This window comes from Ochotona princeps, chromosome 3 (assembly GCF_030435755.1).
Source record: "Ochotona princeps isolate mOchPri1 chromosome 3, mOchPri1.hap1, whole genome shotgun sequence".
NCBI classification, from domain to species: Eukaryota; Metazoa; Chordata; class Mammalia; order Lagomorpha; family Ochotonidae; genus Ochotona; species Ochotona princeps.
The window spans coordinates 85,196,273-85,210,908 of NC_080834.1; the positions used below are offsets into that span (position 1 = coordinate 85,196,273).

Sequence of the window (14,636 nt, forward strand, 5' to 3'; positions counted from 1 at the left end):
TAACCTTTTAATTTAATCTTCCTTGTACTTTCTGATATTCCCTCCTTTAAGACTGAATACTCATCACTCAACATATTTTTATTTTTTTATTCATTGATTACATTGTATTATGTTATACAGTTTCGCACTCAACATATTTTTAAAAGGGTGATAAATTTGTTATTATTTTACTATATGAATTCTTAGATGGATATCTCAAGCCTTACAGATTCAACTACTTTATCCACTTTCTAGTAAATTTGTTAATTTTCTATTCATTACTGAATAAAATACAAAAAGACAATGCTTCAATGTTAGAGCATACATATGATTTACAGATATGATTCAAAGCCTATGAAACTTTTGTGGCAAGTTTAGATGTTTTCTTACTCAAATTATCTTTCTAAAATACTTAAGAACTATAGTGACCTGCATTAATTAAAACAGCATGGCACTGGCATTAAGAATTGAATAGATAAGTGAAGCAGAATAGAGTGCAGAAAAAAATCCACATGCATATAGGAAACTGACTTTTGACAAAAGTGCCTAGACCATACCCTGGAGAAAGAATAGTCACTTCAACATGCACAGCGAAAGAAACAATCAAGAGACAACAGATATCCAATAGTATAAAAAAAATCTGTGAACTACGTATCCAATGAAAGATATACCCAGAATATATCGGCAACTAAAAAGCTCAACAGTGTCATTAAGAAACAAGCAAAGAACTTGAATAGTTCTAATATATATATATAAATGTTCCGAAAAACATGAAAAAATGCTCACCAACACTAGCCATCAGGGAAATGCAAATCTAGACCATAATAAAGTATCACATCAACCCACATCAACATCAGATGGCTATTATCCATCTGTGAAAAAATGCTGGTGAGGATGCAAAGGACACAGAAGTCTTCCACACTGTTGGCAGGCATGCAAATTAGGGTAGCCACAGTGGATAACGGAACAGTTTCTTGAAAAGCTAGAAACAGATTTGCCATAGGATTCAGCAAATACTATGAATGGGTATATACACAAAAGACATGAACTCACTGTATCAAAAAGATAACTTCACTAACATGCTTATAGCACTGTTCCTAACAGCCAAAATACAGAATCAATAAATATGTGCATCATCAGATGGACAGAAAGACACACCACAGAAGACTTTAATAATCTGTGATTACTTATGTATACGCATGAAATGGTCATGTTTTCATTTCACTTATGTTTATAGCCTTGCCTGTTCTCCTGCTGAACCAGGGCCTATTTACTTTTTACTTTTTGGATTATTCATTTGGTACAACATAAAATCTTTGAATGTAATGTAAACATGAATGAATGTGATGAAAAACATGTTATCTTTAAAGTTTGATGACATTCCTGTAACTATATCTATGAAGAACACTGAATCAGTTCTAATGACATTAATATTAAAACTGATGCTATGACCTCGATAATCTAATGCCTTAATATATTCTTTTTACAAAAGTGAAAACTAAGTCTTTACAGTATACAGTATAATGTTTTTGAGATATTTTCCTTCTAAATATCTATTTGAAAGGGTGAAAGAAAGGAGAAAGAGAAAGATCAACAGTCTTGACATTATTCTGAACAGAATCTCTATTCAAGTCTGCTGTTTTACAGTCCTTTTATAGTCTATAACAGGCAGTCATTCTTAGGTACTCTTATTGGTAAACTCATCAGATTAGGCAATGGCTACCTACTACTAGAAAGGTTAGATCACAAAGGCAGAACATAGTGACAGCCATGAAATAATACTGTCATATATACATACATATATATATATATATATAAAATCAAGCTAAGTAATGAGGCTAAGAAAGAAATTTTGATGGGGTTTGCAGAAAAGATTAAATAATAGATAATAATTGTATATTAATATAATAAATAATAATTATACATAGCATATTATATAATAAATAATATTGGACTTTTTCTATAAACCAAAATTAAGGTGAATTTTTAAGTTGAAAGGATACATGATAATTGTTAATATACATACAATAAAAAAATTAAAAATTAGCTCTTTAGAAAGTACATATACAAAATATAAATTCAAATATTAAAGTACAATCATTGCAAAACTGAATTTCCCAACTACAGTGTATTATCAAAATTTATCTACTGAAGGGCAAGAAATATTATAAATTATGCTTAATTCCAGAAATAAGCCATGTATATACATGTACATGTTTTTATATATATGGACACATTCCATGTACAAAAAGTAGTAGGAAGCATACTGTATGCATACTTTGACTTAGCTTTTTTTATTTAATACTTTCCAGGGATCATTCCCTTTCAGCTCTTAAAAGAATTAATTCATTCATTTAATGGTTGAACTTGTAACATTATATGTGTATGTACAGGAATTTATTTGGTCATTTTCCTAGTAGACATTTACAACCAATGCTATGATAAAAAAAAATAAAGCTCCTGTATCTAAATTATTCTGTAAATGTGTATTTCTAAAGGAGCAATTTGCAGAAGTTACATTGTTTGATGAAGACACAGTATTTCAGGCATGTTACCAAAATTACCTCACAGGGAACTCGGTAGTTTAATACTCCTTATTAAGGTGTTTAGACTGACATCATAAAAGTATCAAAAAGGACAAATTAAAGAGGGAGAGGAGGAGGATAGGGGAAAAGGAAACTGAGAGCTGGCTTACCTTCCAAAGTCACAGAGTTTCAAAACAGCTGTATCAGGATCCAACAAGAGGTTCTGTGGTTTAATATCCCGATGGCAGATTCCAAAGGAATGGATATAGGCTAAACTTCGAAACAGCTGATACATATACAACTGGAACAAACAGTATAAATTAACTGAATGTTTCCTATTTCAAATGAATTATAATCCTAAAGTAACAAATAAATTAACACATTCTTTTGGAATAAGTAAATGCTGGGTATCATTGGCATTTAATCTTTAATATGTTTCATGCTATTTCTATAATAATAATTTGCTACTTCTTAATGAATTAGTCATTAAAGTGTCATTAACCATATGTAATATTGTACCATCCTTTAATAATTTAGAAAATTTTACAATGTCCTTTCTATTTTATTAATATTTCACACAAACCTGCAATCCTGTTATTTAAAACAGATTTTATGGTTTGATCATAATTTGTTCTTTCAGAAATTCATATATATAAATTTAATACTCATTAAGAAGTATGAAGAAGGTAGAAATTCAACCCACACATGGTATCTAGACATGAGGTTTTTGGGAAGTGATGAACTGTTGTTGTAAGGACAGAATCTAATGGCTTGAGTACCATTGGCTTTAGATAAGAAGATTCTCCCCTTTGCCTCAGATACATGAAGGAAACAATATGGAAATAATAGTCTTACCCACTTCCCTATAGCCCTTGAACCTTTTTACCATAATTAACTATGTAAAGATTGTCAAAAACATAAAGAAAAATCTTAAAATAAAAAAAAGAAAAAAGAAAAAAAAAAAAGGAAGGCATATAAAAAAAAAAAAAAAAGACTAAAAAAAAAAAGAAGATTCTCATGTTGTGGCCCAGTGCATTAAGCCACCATTCATGAGGCTGGCATTTCACATAGGAATGTTGGCTTGAGTCCCAGCTATTCTTCTTCTGATCCAGCTTCCTACTAATGCACCTGGGAAGGCAGTAGAAAGCAGGACCAGTTTTGAGGCCATGTTACCTTTGTGGGAGACCAGGGTGGAGTTTCTGGTTTCTGGTTATGGCATGGCCTGGCCCCGTCCTGACAGTTGGGGTCATTTGGGAAATGAACCAGTGGATGGAAGAGCTTTGCTATTACTCTGCCTTCCAAATTAGCTAACTTAAAAAAAAAAAAAAAAAAAAAGAGGGGGAAAAGACCAACATACATTCTCCCTCTTTTTCTTTTTTAAAAGATTTATTTCTTCTTATTAAAAAGGCAGATTTACAGAGAGGAGAGACAGAGCGAAAGACCTTTCATCTGTTGGTACTCCCCAGTGGTTCCATAGTTGGAGATGAGCTGATCTGAAACCAGGAGCCAGGAGCTTATTCTGTGTCTCCCATAAAGGTGCAGGGTCCCAAAGGCCTTCGGCCTTCCTCCAGTGCTCCCCCAGGCCACACTCAGGGAGCTGGAAGGGAGGTGGAGCAGCTGGAATACAAACCAGTGCCCATGGGATCCCGGTGCTTGAAGGGAGATGATTACCTGGTTGAGCCCCCACAATTTCCCTTTTGACATCATGCCATGACCTGGAACTCTACCAACAAGACAGCACCAACTATGTCCCTCCAGCTGGCACATGGACAGTAAGTGCAAACAACTCTCTTTTCTTTACAACTTATCCATCTTGAGACACTTATGTTGAGCCAACATACTATGTTTTAATCCACTTAATCCTTATAATAACCTTACACACCAAGTACTAGTATTAATATCCTTTTAATAAAAAGTAACAGAAGTAATAGAGATTAAGCAAGTTGCCCAGTATCACATATGTAATATTCTGTAGTGGGTTTGGTAATTAACTCTCTTTTAGTTATGTTTTATTTATTTCGTCTTATTTTGGTCTATTAAATAGAGGCATTAAATAAAATCATTAAATAACTTGAGTAAGGATAAGAATAAACTGATTCTTAGAAATTCCTTAAAACAGCTTGAAATAAAAGAAGTTTCCAAAAAGTTCATAGAAAAATAAGTTATGGAAGAGCTATGCACAGATTTCCCCCCTCCTCCAAAATAAACAGTTTTTCCTTTCATTTTACATTGGCTTTTTGAAGTATCCTCATAGGATTTATTTAACATATACTAACTACTGATCCAAGTGTTTTTCTACTCTTTGATTATACAATCATTGCAATCACATTGTGAGATATATATTTTATCTTCGTTTTTTATAGGAGAGAAAATTGAGCCTCAAAGGATACAGTCTGAACAGATAAAGAATCACATGTTTTTCTGATGATGGATCACAAAAACGCACCTGGTTTTCTATCTCTAAATATGAGTTTTCAACTAGCATTTAAGTTCACAGCTTCAAAAATATGTATGCTAAGTAGAGACTGAATCAATGACTTGTCTAAAATCAGTTACCTAAATAGCAACATTAGACTTCAAAATTTGATCTTTAGGAACCAAATCTAAAGTTTCTTCTGATTCATAAAAGTTCCATGGCCCTCATTAGCAATAGCAAGTGCCAGAAGGTAGGCAGACCCAAACCACCATCATTCTAAACTAAATAGCTCAAAGATTTCTGCAAAGAGTTCAAATGAAATAATGCCGTCTATGATAGTCATCTAGAATAGAATCTACTAGTCTAAAAATCCTAAGAAATTACTATACTAAATCTATAATTAAAAAAAAAAAAAACAACCCTAGGAATCTTTTAGTTCCCACTATCATAAATGTATGCACCAACCAAATCATGATAAACTCAAAACTTGGGGTCAATTTTTACTTTCCAGGATTGAAATCAATGAGTTCTCGACTACTTGTCAAAATGTTCTAACTACTCAACGTCCTAAAAAAAAAAAAAAGCTTCTATTATTAATGTTCCTGCACTGGTGGCTGTTTTATTATTGTTAAGTTTCAAAACATAACAACTGTCACAGCAGTTTATCAGAGTCTATCATTAGTATCTGAGTCATGAACTACAGAAAGCTTCAACGGCACTCTAGTAACACCTTCTTGGATATTTTCTTCCCTCTGTGAAGTAAGAGCAATTTTGCTAAAACTCACTGGGCACAACCCTTCACTCACAGTAAACAAGTTCTGAAGTGGAAAACTATTCTCTTTTACATACCTTGACATAGATGACAGGGAGCGTCTGTTTGGCTCGACTATAGTGTCTTGCAACTCTGTATACTGTTTCCGGAACATAGTCCAGCACCAGATTAAGATAGACCTCATCTTTCTGCAAGAGTTTATTAACAACAACAAAAAAAATCAATTATTCCAATCTTAAAGAAAATATGTATTCAATTTCAATTATGCCAAAATATTTCAAAATATGCCCAACAGTAAAAAGAAGCTTACCATATCTTCTTAGTAATATCAACAGATTTAAACTACCTTTTGACTGCCATTTCAGAAGCTAGCACCTATCCTAATGCTTGATTATTTTCTAGGCTAAGAATTGCTGTCCCATATCCTACTGAGAAAAGTGGCATAGTAGTAGAAGGAACATTAAATTAAGAAATAGGAAACACGATTTTCGACTCCTACCTCTGCAGCTAATCAGTAAACGCAACTCAAACAAACTCGAGGCTATAATGTGAAAGGCTGAACAGAATATTCTTAAAAATGTCTCCAACCCATAGACACAAAGATCTTATGGTTATCTGATAGTTGATAATTAGTACAGCAATCGCTTTTCTTACACAATTAGCTAAATAAAAAATAACTTATCAAGCATTTACATAATAATTTATAAGAATAACTTATGAGGCCATGAAGTTACCACACTCATAAAGTTTGTTATAGGTTTTAAGTTCAAATAACATATAGATACCAATCCAAGATCAGTGAAGAAAAAAAAAATTACGGTCAACTAGGAAAGAGGCAAAGAGCACTAGCCTTATCCTGAACAGTATCAGTGAAGTAAGCCAAGGCTACAAGTCACTATGTGCTAGTAGTTGCTGAGTGGGAAAACTGCCAGTAAACAAACTTTCATAATGTCACCATTTTAAATTAGCTTATTTACCAACTGGAGAATTTCAATGTTCAGCATTTACTGAGCATTTTCTAAATATCAGTAGCAACTGCGGAGGAACTTAAGTCTAAAAGAGACTCGGACTTTTAAACTGAGTATGAAAGGAGTGTTTCAGGCAGTAGGAAATCTATAATCAAGATGTCTGGTCAAAGTACCCAACAGAGTTCAGGAAACTGCTGAGACATTGTGTCACTGACTCTGCTCCCTTTTCCACTGTATCTCCTTCCACAGGCAACTGAATTCTACAGTCTGTAATTACTGACTCTCTGTAACACAGTGGAGAGCAAACAATGGCAATGGCCTACTACCTATTTTAATGAATAAAGATGTACTAGAGAAGAGATATGCCCAGCATTGTCTACGGCTAGTTTGGGGCTACAATGGCAGAGTCAAGTAGTTGTGACAGATACCCAATAGCATGTAAAGTGAAACAGAACAAAACAAAGCACAACACAACTAACATATACACACAGTAAAAACATGGGGTTTGTCTGCAACTAGTTAAATCTGTCTTCTGCCCAGTCCGTATCTGTACCCAAATGACTAACAGGAAACCCACAACGTGCTAATTGGTACTATCTTCAAGTTATCATGAGGAAATTCAATTAGTTCAGAAATAAATACACATTTGACTAGTTTGTTCACTTTCCTAGAGTATTTTGCTTTTCCTCTCCAATTTCCAAAATTCCTGTTCTGAGTCATAGCTAATGATGCTGTCTCTACCACACAAGTACCCACCTACTACCATCAACCAATCCCTTAAACTGCCCTCACTTTATTAACTACAGATGGACCAATCAAGCTCTATTCTAAAACAAGCATATTGGAAAAAAAAAAAAAAAAAACACCAAACAAACCTGTGCTCTACTTGAAACCATTGCTTTAGAAATTTTCCTGTCTTTCTGCATTAATGAATCCCATTTTGTAAGAACATTAAAATCATCACACAAACCAGCTGGGTACTATTCTTAAAAAACAAAAAACAAAAAACCAAAAAACTAAAAAAGCTCTAACCACATTGGTTATCATCAAATTTATTTTCTTCCTTTCCCTTCTTGCAAATCCTTAGAAGATATTAACATGGTCTCTGAAGTGTTCTCAAACTAAGCAGAATTTTAACATTGCTATAGCAGGAATGTTCTGATCTACTATTGCCGACGACAAGGCAAATCATCACTTTAGTCCTCACCTCCATGTGATTAAGCACAACCATTTATTACTGATCATACTCCCTTCTCGAAACGCTCTTACTTGGTTTCCAGGACACTACAGACACTTCATGCTTCCTTCTAATCTCTGATTTTTAATGATTGAGGAGCACAGGTTTATTCCTGAGACCTCTTCTTTTGCCTCACTCCCTTAATAATTTCATCCAGCTTAATGGTCAATAACCAACATACACTAAGGACTTCAAAATGACATATACATATAATTATTTTAACTCAGTATCACGGAAAATGGGAACGATAAGGATGACCATTGAGAAGGTGTTAATAAAAGTATGGTGAGAAGCTAGAAGTCTTCAAGAATCCAAGACCTGGACCTGGCGTTATAGTGGTTAAAATCCTCGCCTTGCACGCGCTGGGATCCCATATAGTCGCTGGTTGTAGGCCTGGCGGCCCCGCTTCTCATCCAGCTCCCTGCTTGTGGCCTGGGAAAGCAGTTGAGGATGGCCCAAAGCCTTGGGACCCTGCACCCATGCACCCACGTGGGAGACCCGAAAGAGCTCGTGGCTCCTGGCTTCCGATTGGCTCAGCTCCAGCCGTTGTGGTCACTTGGGAAGTGAATCATCGGATGGAAGATCTTCCTCTGTCTCTCCTCCTCTCTGTATACCCGCCTTTCCAAAAAAAAAAAAAAAAAAAAAATCCAAGACCTGAACTAAGGCACAAGACAATAGATACTTTTCAAAAATAAGGTCAACCTAAATGTATGGGTGGCCAGAGCTATGGCTTAGTGATTTAAACCACATCCTGCAGTGCCAGCATCCCATATGAGTACAGGTTCAAATCCTAGCTACTTCATTTCTGATCCAGTTCCCTGCTAATTACCTAGGAAAGCAGCAGAAAATAAAACAACTACTTGAGCCCTTATGCCCTTATGAGAGTTCTAGAAGAAATCTGGATCCTGGCTTCAGTCCTGGCTGTCACAGCCATTTAGGGAGTAAATCAATGGGTGAAAGACATGCCTTCTACCCGTTTTTCTGTAACCCTGCGTTTCAAATTAATTAAATACACTTTTAAAAGAGTATATGGGTTAGTTGAACCTGAATGTAATAAGAGAACCTGTGAAACAAAGAAGTTAAGGTCATTTAACTATGTCTAAACCTGGGTATCAAGTATGAGATGAGACAAGGAATGTATAAAGACTAAATCTAGAACTTAGAACAATGGTTTAGTGGCTAAGATCTTTGCATTGCAAGTGTCAGAATCCCATATGGGCACTGGCTCATGTTCTGGCTGCTCCACTTCGCATTGTTCCCTATTTGTGACTGGGAAATCAGTCAAGGGCGGCCCAAAGCCTCGGGACCCTGCACCTGCATGGGAGACCTGGAAGAGGCTCTGGGCTTCAGATCAGCTTAGCTATGGTCATTGAAGCCACTTGGGAAGCAAAGCAGTGGATGGAATATTTTTCATCTGTCTCTCCTCTCTGTAAATCTGCCTTTAAAATAATAATAAACTAAAAAATATTTGATAGAAGTTGTACTTTTATCAATAATATAAGAATGAATTAGGTAGCTATGTTTCAAAGATGGATGAAAACATAGGTCAAGGCAAAAATCAGGAAAGAAGAATGGAGTACAGCTAGAGAGCTTTACCACAATCACAGCCCTAGACAGACAGACTCACCTAAAAATAGTGTGTGGAGTAGGAAAGTAAAGAAAGGACTAGAAAATATTAAAGCAAATACATGACATTAGGGGAGTTAGCAACATTAACAACCAAATTGTTCCCCAGGTTTTTGGCTTAGATCTAATCTGTTCTTATCAGTTTAATATTGAGAACAGAAAGTAACAGAAAAGGAGTGCAAAAGAGGCAAAGACTTAAATCTGGAATTTCATTAATGATATAACAGGGAATTACAAAGCATTTCAAGTATCTTGGTTTAGCAATGCTCTTGCAAAGAGCAGTTTCAGATATTGCTGCCAACAGCAACCAAGCTATACTGAATTCAAGGGTAAGTAACATGAGGCAGTAAATTCAATTTATTATTACAAAATCTTTGGTGATAAAAGTGAGGGAAGAATTGGGACTTGCTAACTTTAACTCAAGTGGATACAAAGTCAAAGAAATATTGGTGTGCTTTTTATTTGTATTTTTCTATTAGTTACAAAGATGTAAAATTTATTTGAATATCAACTGGATAAAGACAAAACTATGTTACAGGGGAAACAGAAAGCAGATAACTGATAAAGCAATGTTTAAGAACATTAAGAAAATAAGGAAACAAGGACAGAAATAAACTACACACTGTAGTGATTAGGAAGTGAGTCTAGCAGTCACCACAACGAACTACATGGAAGTCCAAACTCTGCTTGAGGTACTTGAGCAAGGGTATGTAATTTAACTTCTTTAAGCCTTAGTTTCTGACCTGTGAAACAGGGCAAATGATTGCTTCTACTCTAGTGTCTTTATAATAAATCTATATTAAATGGTTTTACATCTCACATAATATTCAAATTTTAACCATTACTAACTTCAAGGAACAACACTACTTGATTCTACAATGTGTTAAGGAAAAAGAAGCTAGCAAATTGAAGAATATGTGTATGATGATCCTATTTTGTGATAAGATCATACACATCATACATACAACAGAAAGTCAGGGAAATGTAAATATTATGAATACTGCAGAAAAAAGTGAAAGTGAGATCTAATAAAGTGGTGTGAAAAGGATGCATCACTAACTCAGAATTCAAAACATAAAGTGAGTCAAAATTGAAAACTTTATGAATGCTAACACGTTTTCACTAATGGAAAATTTCATACCTGACGTCATGTGACAGGTCCCAGTGGCAACAATGAACACTAAAACGACTGTGTACCATTATTGATAGGCTTTCTGAACAAGCTAATATGAAGCCTACATAAATTCTGTATCTACACTTGTGCTCTAGTCCCAAAATATCAGTATGCACATGAAAATATTCCAAAAATCTGGGAAAAAAATAAACTCCAGAACACTTCTGCTCCTTAGGGATTCTGGATACTCCAGATGTGTAAGTACCATTAGAGGAATGGTGACTTTCAGGTATTATAAAGGTTATAAATACAAATGTCAAAGCTTTCATTCAAGAAAGTTACTAAATTATTAATTTCTTAATCTGACAGATAATCATATGTATTTATGAATAACCAGGAGTAGCGCAGCACTGAATTACAATTTGCTTCATTTGTTAAAGAATCATACTAGACCTTAACACTAAAGAGATTGGAAGATCAACAGCAACCTCAACAAACTTGAGTTTTATGACTTAAGCTCTGTTCTTCCCATGTGAGATTTTACACATTAGGGGTTACAAAAGCTACTTTCAACAGCTAAGCAATAAATGTGAAGGAAAAGTTGAATGGTATAATGTTGTAAAAGGTTAGGTTTGATAAATCTGATAAAGATTTAACTAAAATATTTCAATTAAAAAAAGTGTTAGCCAAGTTCAAGGCACCACAGTTTACAATCTGATTTAAAAGTCATCTAAGAATTTCACAAATCTAGGGAAAAATGACTTAAAATGAAAGACTGAACCAGAAACTGAAAGGCTCTAACAAGCTGAAATGATAGACTAAACCCTAACATAAAATTTAACAAAGATAAACAAAAAGCCCTATGATTAAAATCTAAGTAATAATTACAAAGAATAACAGATCAGGGAGAATCAACATCATACTTAAATTATTCATCCAGAGATTAAGTAGTATGTATAAATGTATAGAATCCCAAAGGAATCAAAACTTAGATGCAACTAATGAAATAATATACAAAATTAGGTTAAAGAACAGATATTATGTTCATATTAATACCAATAATTACACTGTACTTTGCAGTTCAGGCCTCATTTAAAGTAGAAACGGCATCTCCTTCTTAGGCGGCATATTTTATTCATAATGCCAACAAAGCAGAACACATCAGAGACAGGTTGGCATGTCTGTTACAGGATGCAAATTCTAATTCACTGCACTATGAGAAATATGGGGGCTCAAATAAATGTTACTGTTAAATTTACAGATGTTCCAGTATAAATTCATGTGAAAAACTATATACAAAGCAGTTATTTTGAGAAAAAGACCAGGATTCAGCATTTCTACCACTTCACTGTCTTAACGTATACTCTTTGTTGGAATTATCAGATGCTCACAGTCTAGTTGTAAATTTTAAAAGCTAAATATAGTCTTATAACACAAAAATAACATTTCAGATGCACAAAATACTTAGCTTACTAACATAATGAGAGAGTATCAACCTCAAAAAGCTATTTTTAGACTTCTGAAAAATCCGCTTAGGGAGGCAATGCTACAGCACTGAAAGGAATCTGTCATTATACAAAAACAGTTATTATTGCAAAAACTCCAAAAAACTATGTGATGTGAGATTTAGGTAGGATTGCTCTGAACAGCTCAGTGTTCCTAGTTATCTCTTAAAATGTCTCTAATTAAGGTTGGTTGGGGCAAAGCTCATTAAGCCACTGTATGCAATGCTATCATCTCATATAGGTGCCAGTTCCAGTCCCTGCTACTCCTTATCCAGCTCCCTGCTAATGTGCCTACGAAAGCAGTAGAAGATGGTCCAAGCCCAAGGAGACTCAGATGACGTTTTTGGCTCATAGTTTCAGCCTTGTCTGGCACCAATCTTACTGGCCACATGGGGAGTAAATCAGCAGACAAAAGCCTGCTCTAACTCTGCCTGTCAAACAAATAAATGTATTCCTCCTTTAAGAACTCCACACTAAAACAATACATTGCATAAAAAATTTAAATGATAAAAGTACGATCAAATCTAACAAATCTAAAGTCCATTCTATCTTTGAAAAAGAGATATTACCATAATGCTGTTATTTCCAGGGCAACCTCTGGGGTCAAGAAATCAAAATACTAAAGTTCCAAATTTAAGTGAAATCACATAACTAAATTCTAAAATCTGATCAGACACAAAGTAGCAATATCAGAAAACTCAGTAATGACACTAAACAACTCAACCAAACATTATGGTAGCCCAGGATGGGCTCAGCAATGGATAAAGAATTTCAACTACAAAAAATACAACAAACATTCAAACCACTTGTTCTCTCTGATGGTTATCTCAGGCTAACCACATATGAGAAAAATACTGATAGTAAATCAAGTATGGATCAGCTAGTCTTCTTCCCTTGAGAAAATGGGCAAGAAAGAGAGGTAAGCACCACTGAGTAGGGTAAGCTTCATCCTTATGTCACATCTTAATGTAAAATAATTGAAAAATTATCAAAAAATTCATTTAAAAAAACACTGCAAATTTACCAAAACAAACCAATCAAACCAAACCAAACCAAAAACTTGAGTGGCTCTGAAAGGTAAAAAACCCTTACAAGTAAAAAAACCCAACACTAAAATAGAAAAGATGAAAAGGGGTGTGAACAGCTGGTTATATAAACGGCCAACAAAACGTTCAAAGACGTTTAACCTCACTCACAATTTAAAAAACAATGTAACAAAAACTCAATAATCTAATAAACTGTCACCTATCAAATTGTAAAAGGAAACTGAATATGAGAAAACTATGTATTAGAATGAGGTGACAGAGGAATGGTATGATGACTCAACTGGCTGCTCCACTTCTGATCCTACTCCCCGTCTGCACCTGGGAAAGCAGCGGGAGGATAGCTCAAAGCCCTGGAACTTCTACCCACATAGCAGGGAGGAGAATCCTTGCTCTTGGCTTCGGACTGGTTCTGCTCTGGTCACAGCCCCCATTTGGGGAATGAACCAGCAGATGTAGATCTTCCTTTCTGTAATCTCCTTCTCTTCTGTAAATCTACCTTTCCAAAAAAGGAAAAACATCTTAAAAAAAAAATCAGGTCACTGTCTGATGCCAGGAAAAAATTCTGGTGAAAGCCAAACTCATACAAATTTTTGGGAAGGCAACAAAATAACAATCTATTCATCTAAAAGTGAAGAGAAATTGACCCTGATTTCAACTAACAATTCCATTTCTAAGAATTAAGTCTATGAGAATTGTGTGAACTAGTGAGTATACATTAATGCATGGACAAGATGACTGAAGATCTGTGAACAGCAAGAAATTAAAATTAACTTCAATGCAAACATAAAAGTTTAAGGAAGACACAAAAAATGAGATCATATAAGGTAATCACTCTTTTAGTGCCTAAAGTTCACTGCCATTGCTAAAGGTGGTAAGACAGCAAAAAGGAAAGAGCTCCAGAGAACAGTGTAGTATAAACTTTATGGTACAATTTTTGTATTAGGGAGTACATTTAATTAATTAATTAATAGTAACAAAACTCTTCATATATCAGGAAGTTGACCTACACATTACACATTTATATATGAATTCACATTTCTCTAGTCTAACTTTCTATTACCATTCATGCCCCATCATATCAGCAATTTCATACTACCTCCTTTATATACAGTACCAAATCTTGGGCACTTTTTCTTTATTCAAAAAAAGATTTACTTATTTATTTCAAAGGTAGAGAGAGAAAACAAGAGAGATCAATTGACCATCTATCACTTCCCAAATGTCTTAATGGTTCAGGTAGGGCCAGGCGAAAATCCAGAACCAAGAAATTCATTCAGGTTTTCTAAATATGAGAGAATTGGGCCCGGCGGCGTAGCCTAGCGGCTAAAGTCCTCGCCTTGAATGCCCCGGGATCTCATATGGGCGCTGGTTCTAATCCCGGCAGCTCCACTTCCCATCCAGCTCCCTGCTTGTGGCCTGAGAAAGCAGTTGAGGACAGCCCAAAGCTT

At 34.9% G+C, this 14,636-nt stretch overlaps 1 protein-coding gene across 4 annotated transcripts in view; it reads right to left on the minus strand.

Moving 5' to 3' along the window:
- GSK3B (glycogen synthase kinase 3 beta) overlaps positions 1–14,636 on the minus strand; it is a 167,498-nt gene that overhangs the window by 67,031 nt on the left and 85,831 nt on the right. For all 4 annotated transcript variants that reach the window (XM_058661949.1, XM_004577874.4, XM_004577875.2 and 1 more), the window contains exons 4-5: positions 5,770–5,880; positions 2,675–2,805 (exon numbers count right to left, since the gene is read on the minus strand). In XM_058661949.1, the coding sequence (XP_058517932.1) occupies positions 2,675–2,805; positions 5,770–5,880 (242 nt within the window). The remainder of the gene's footprint in view (positions 1–2,674; positions 2,806–5,769; positions 5,881–14,636) is intronic.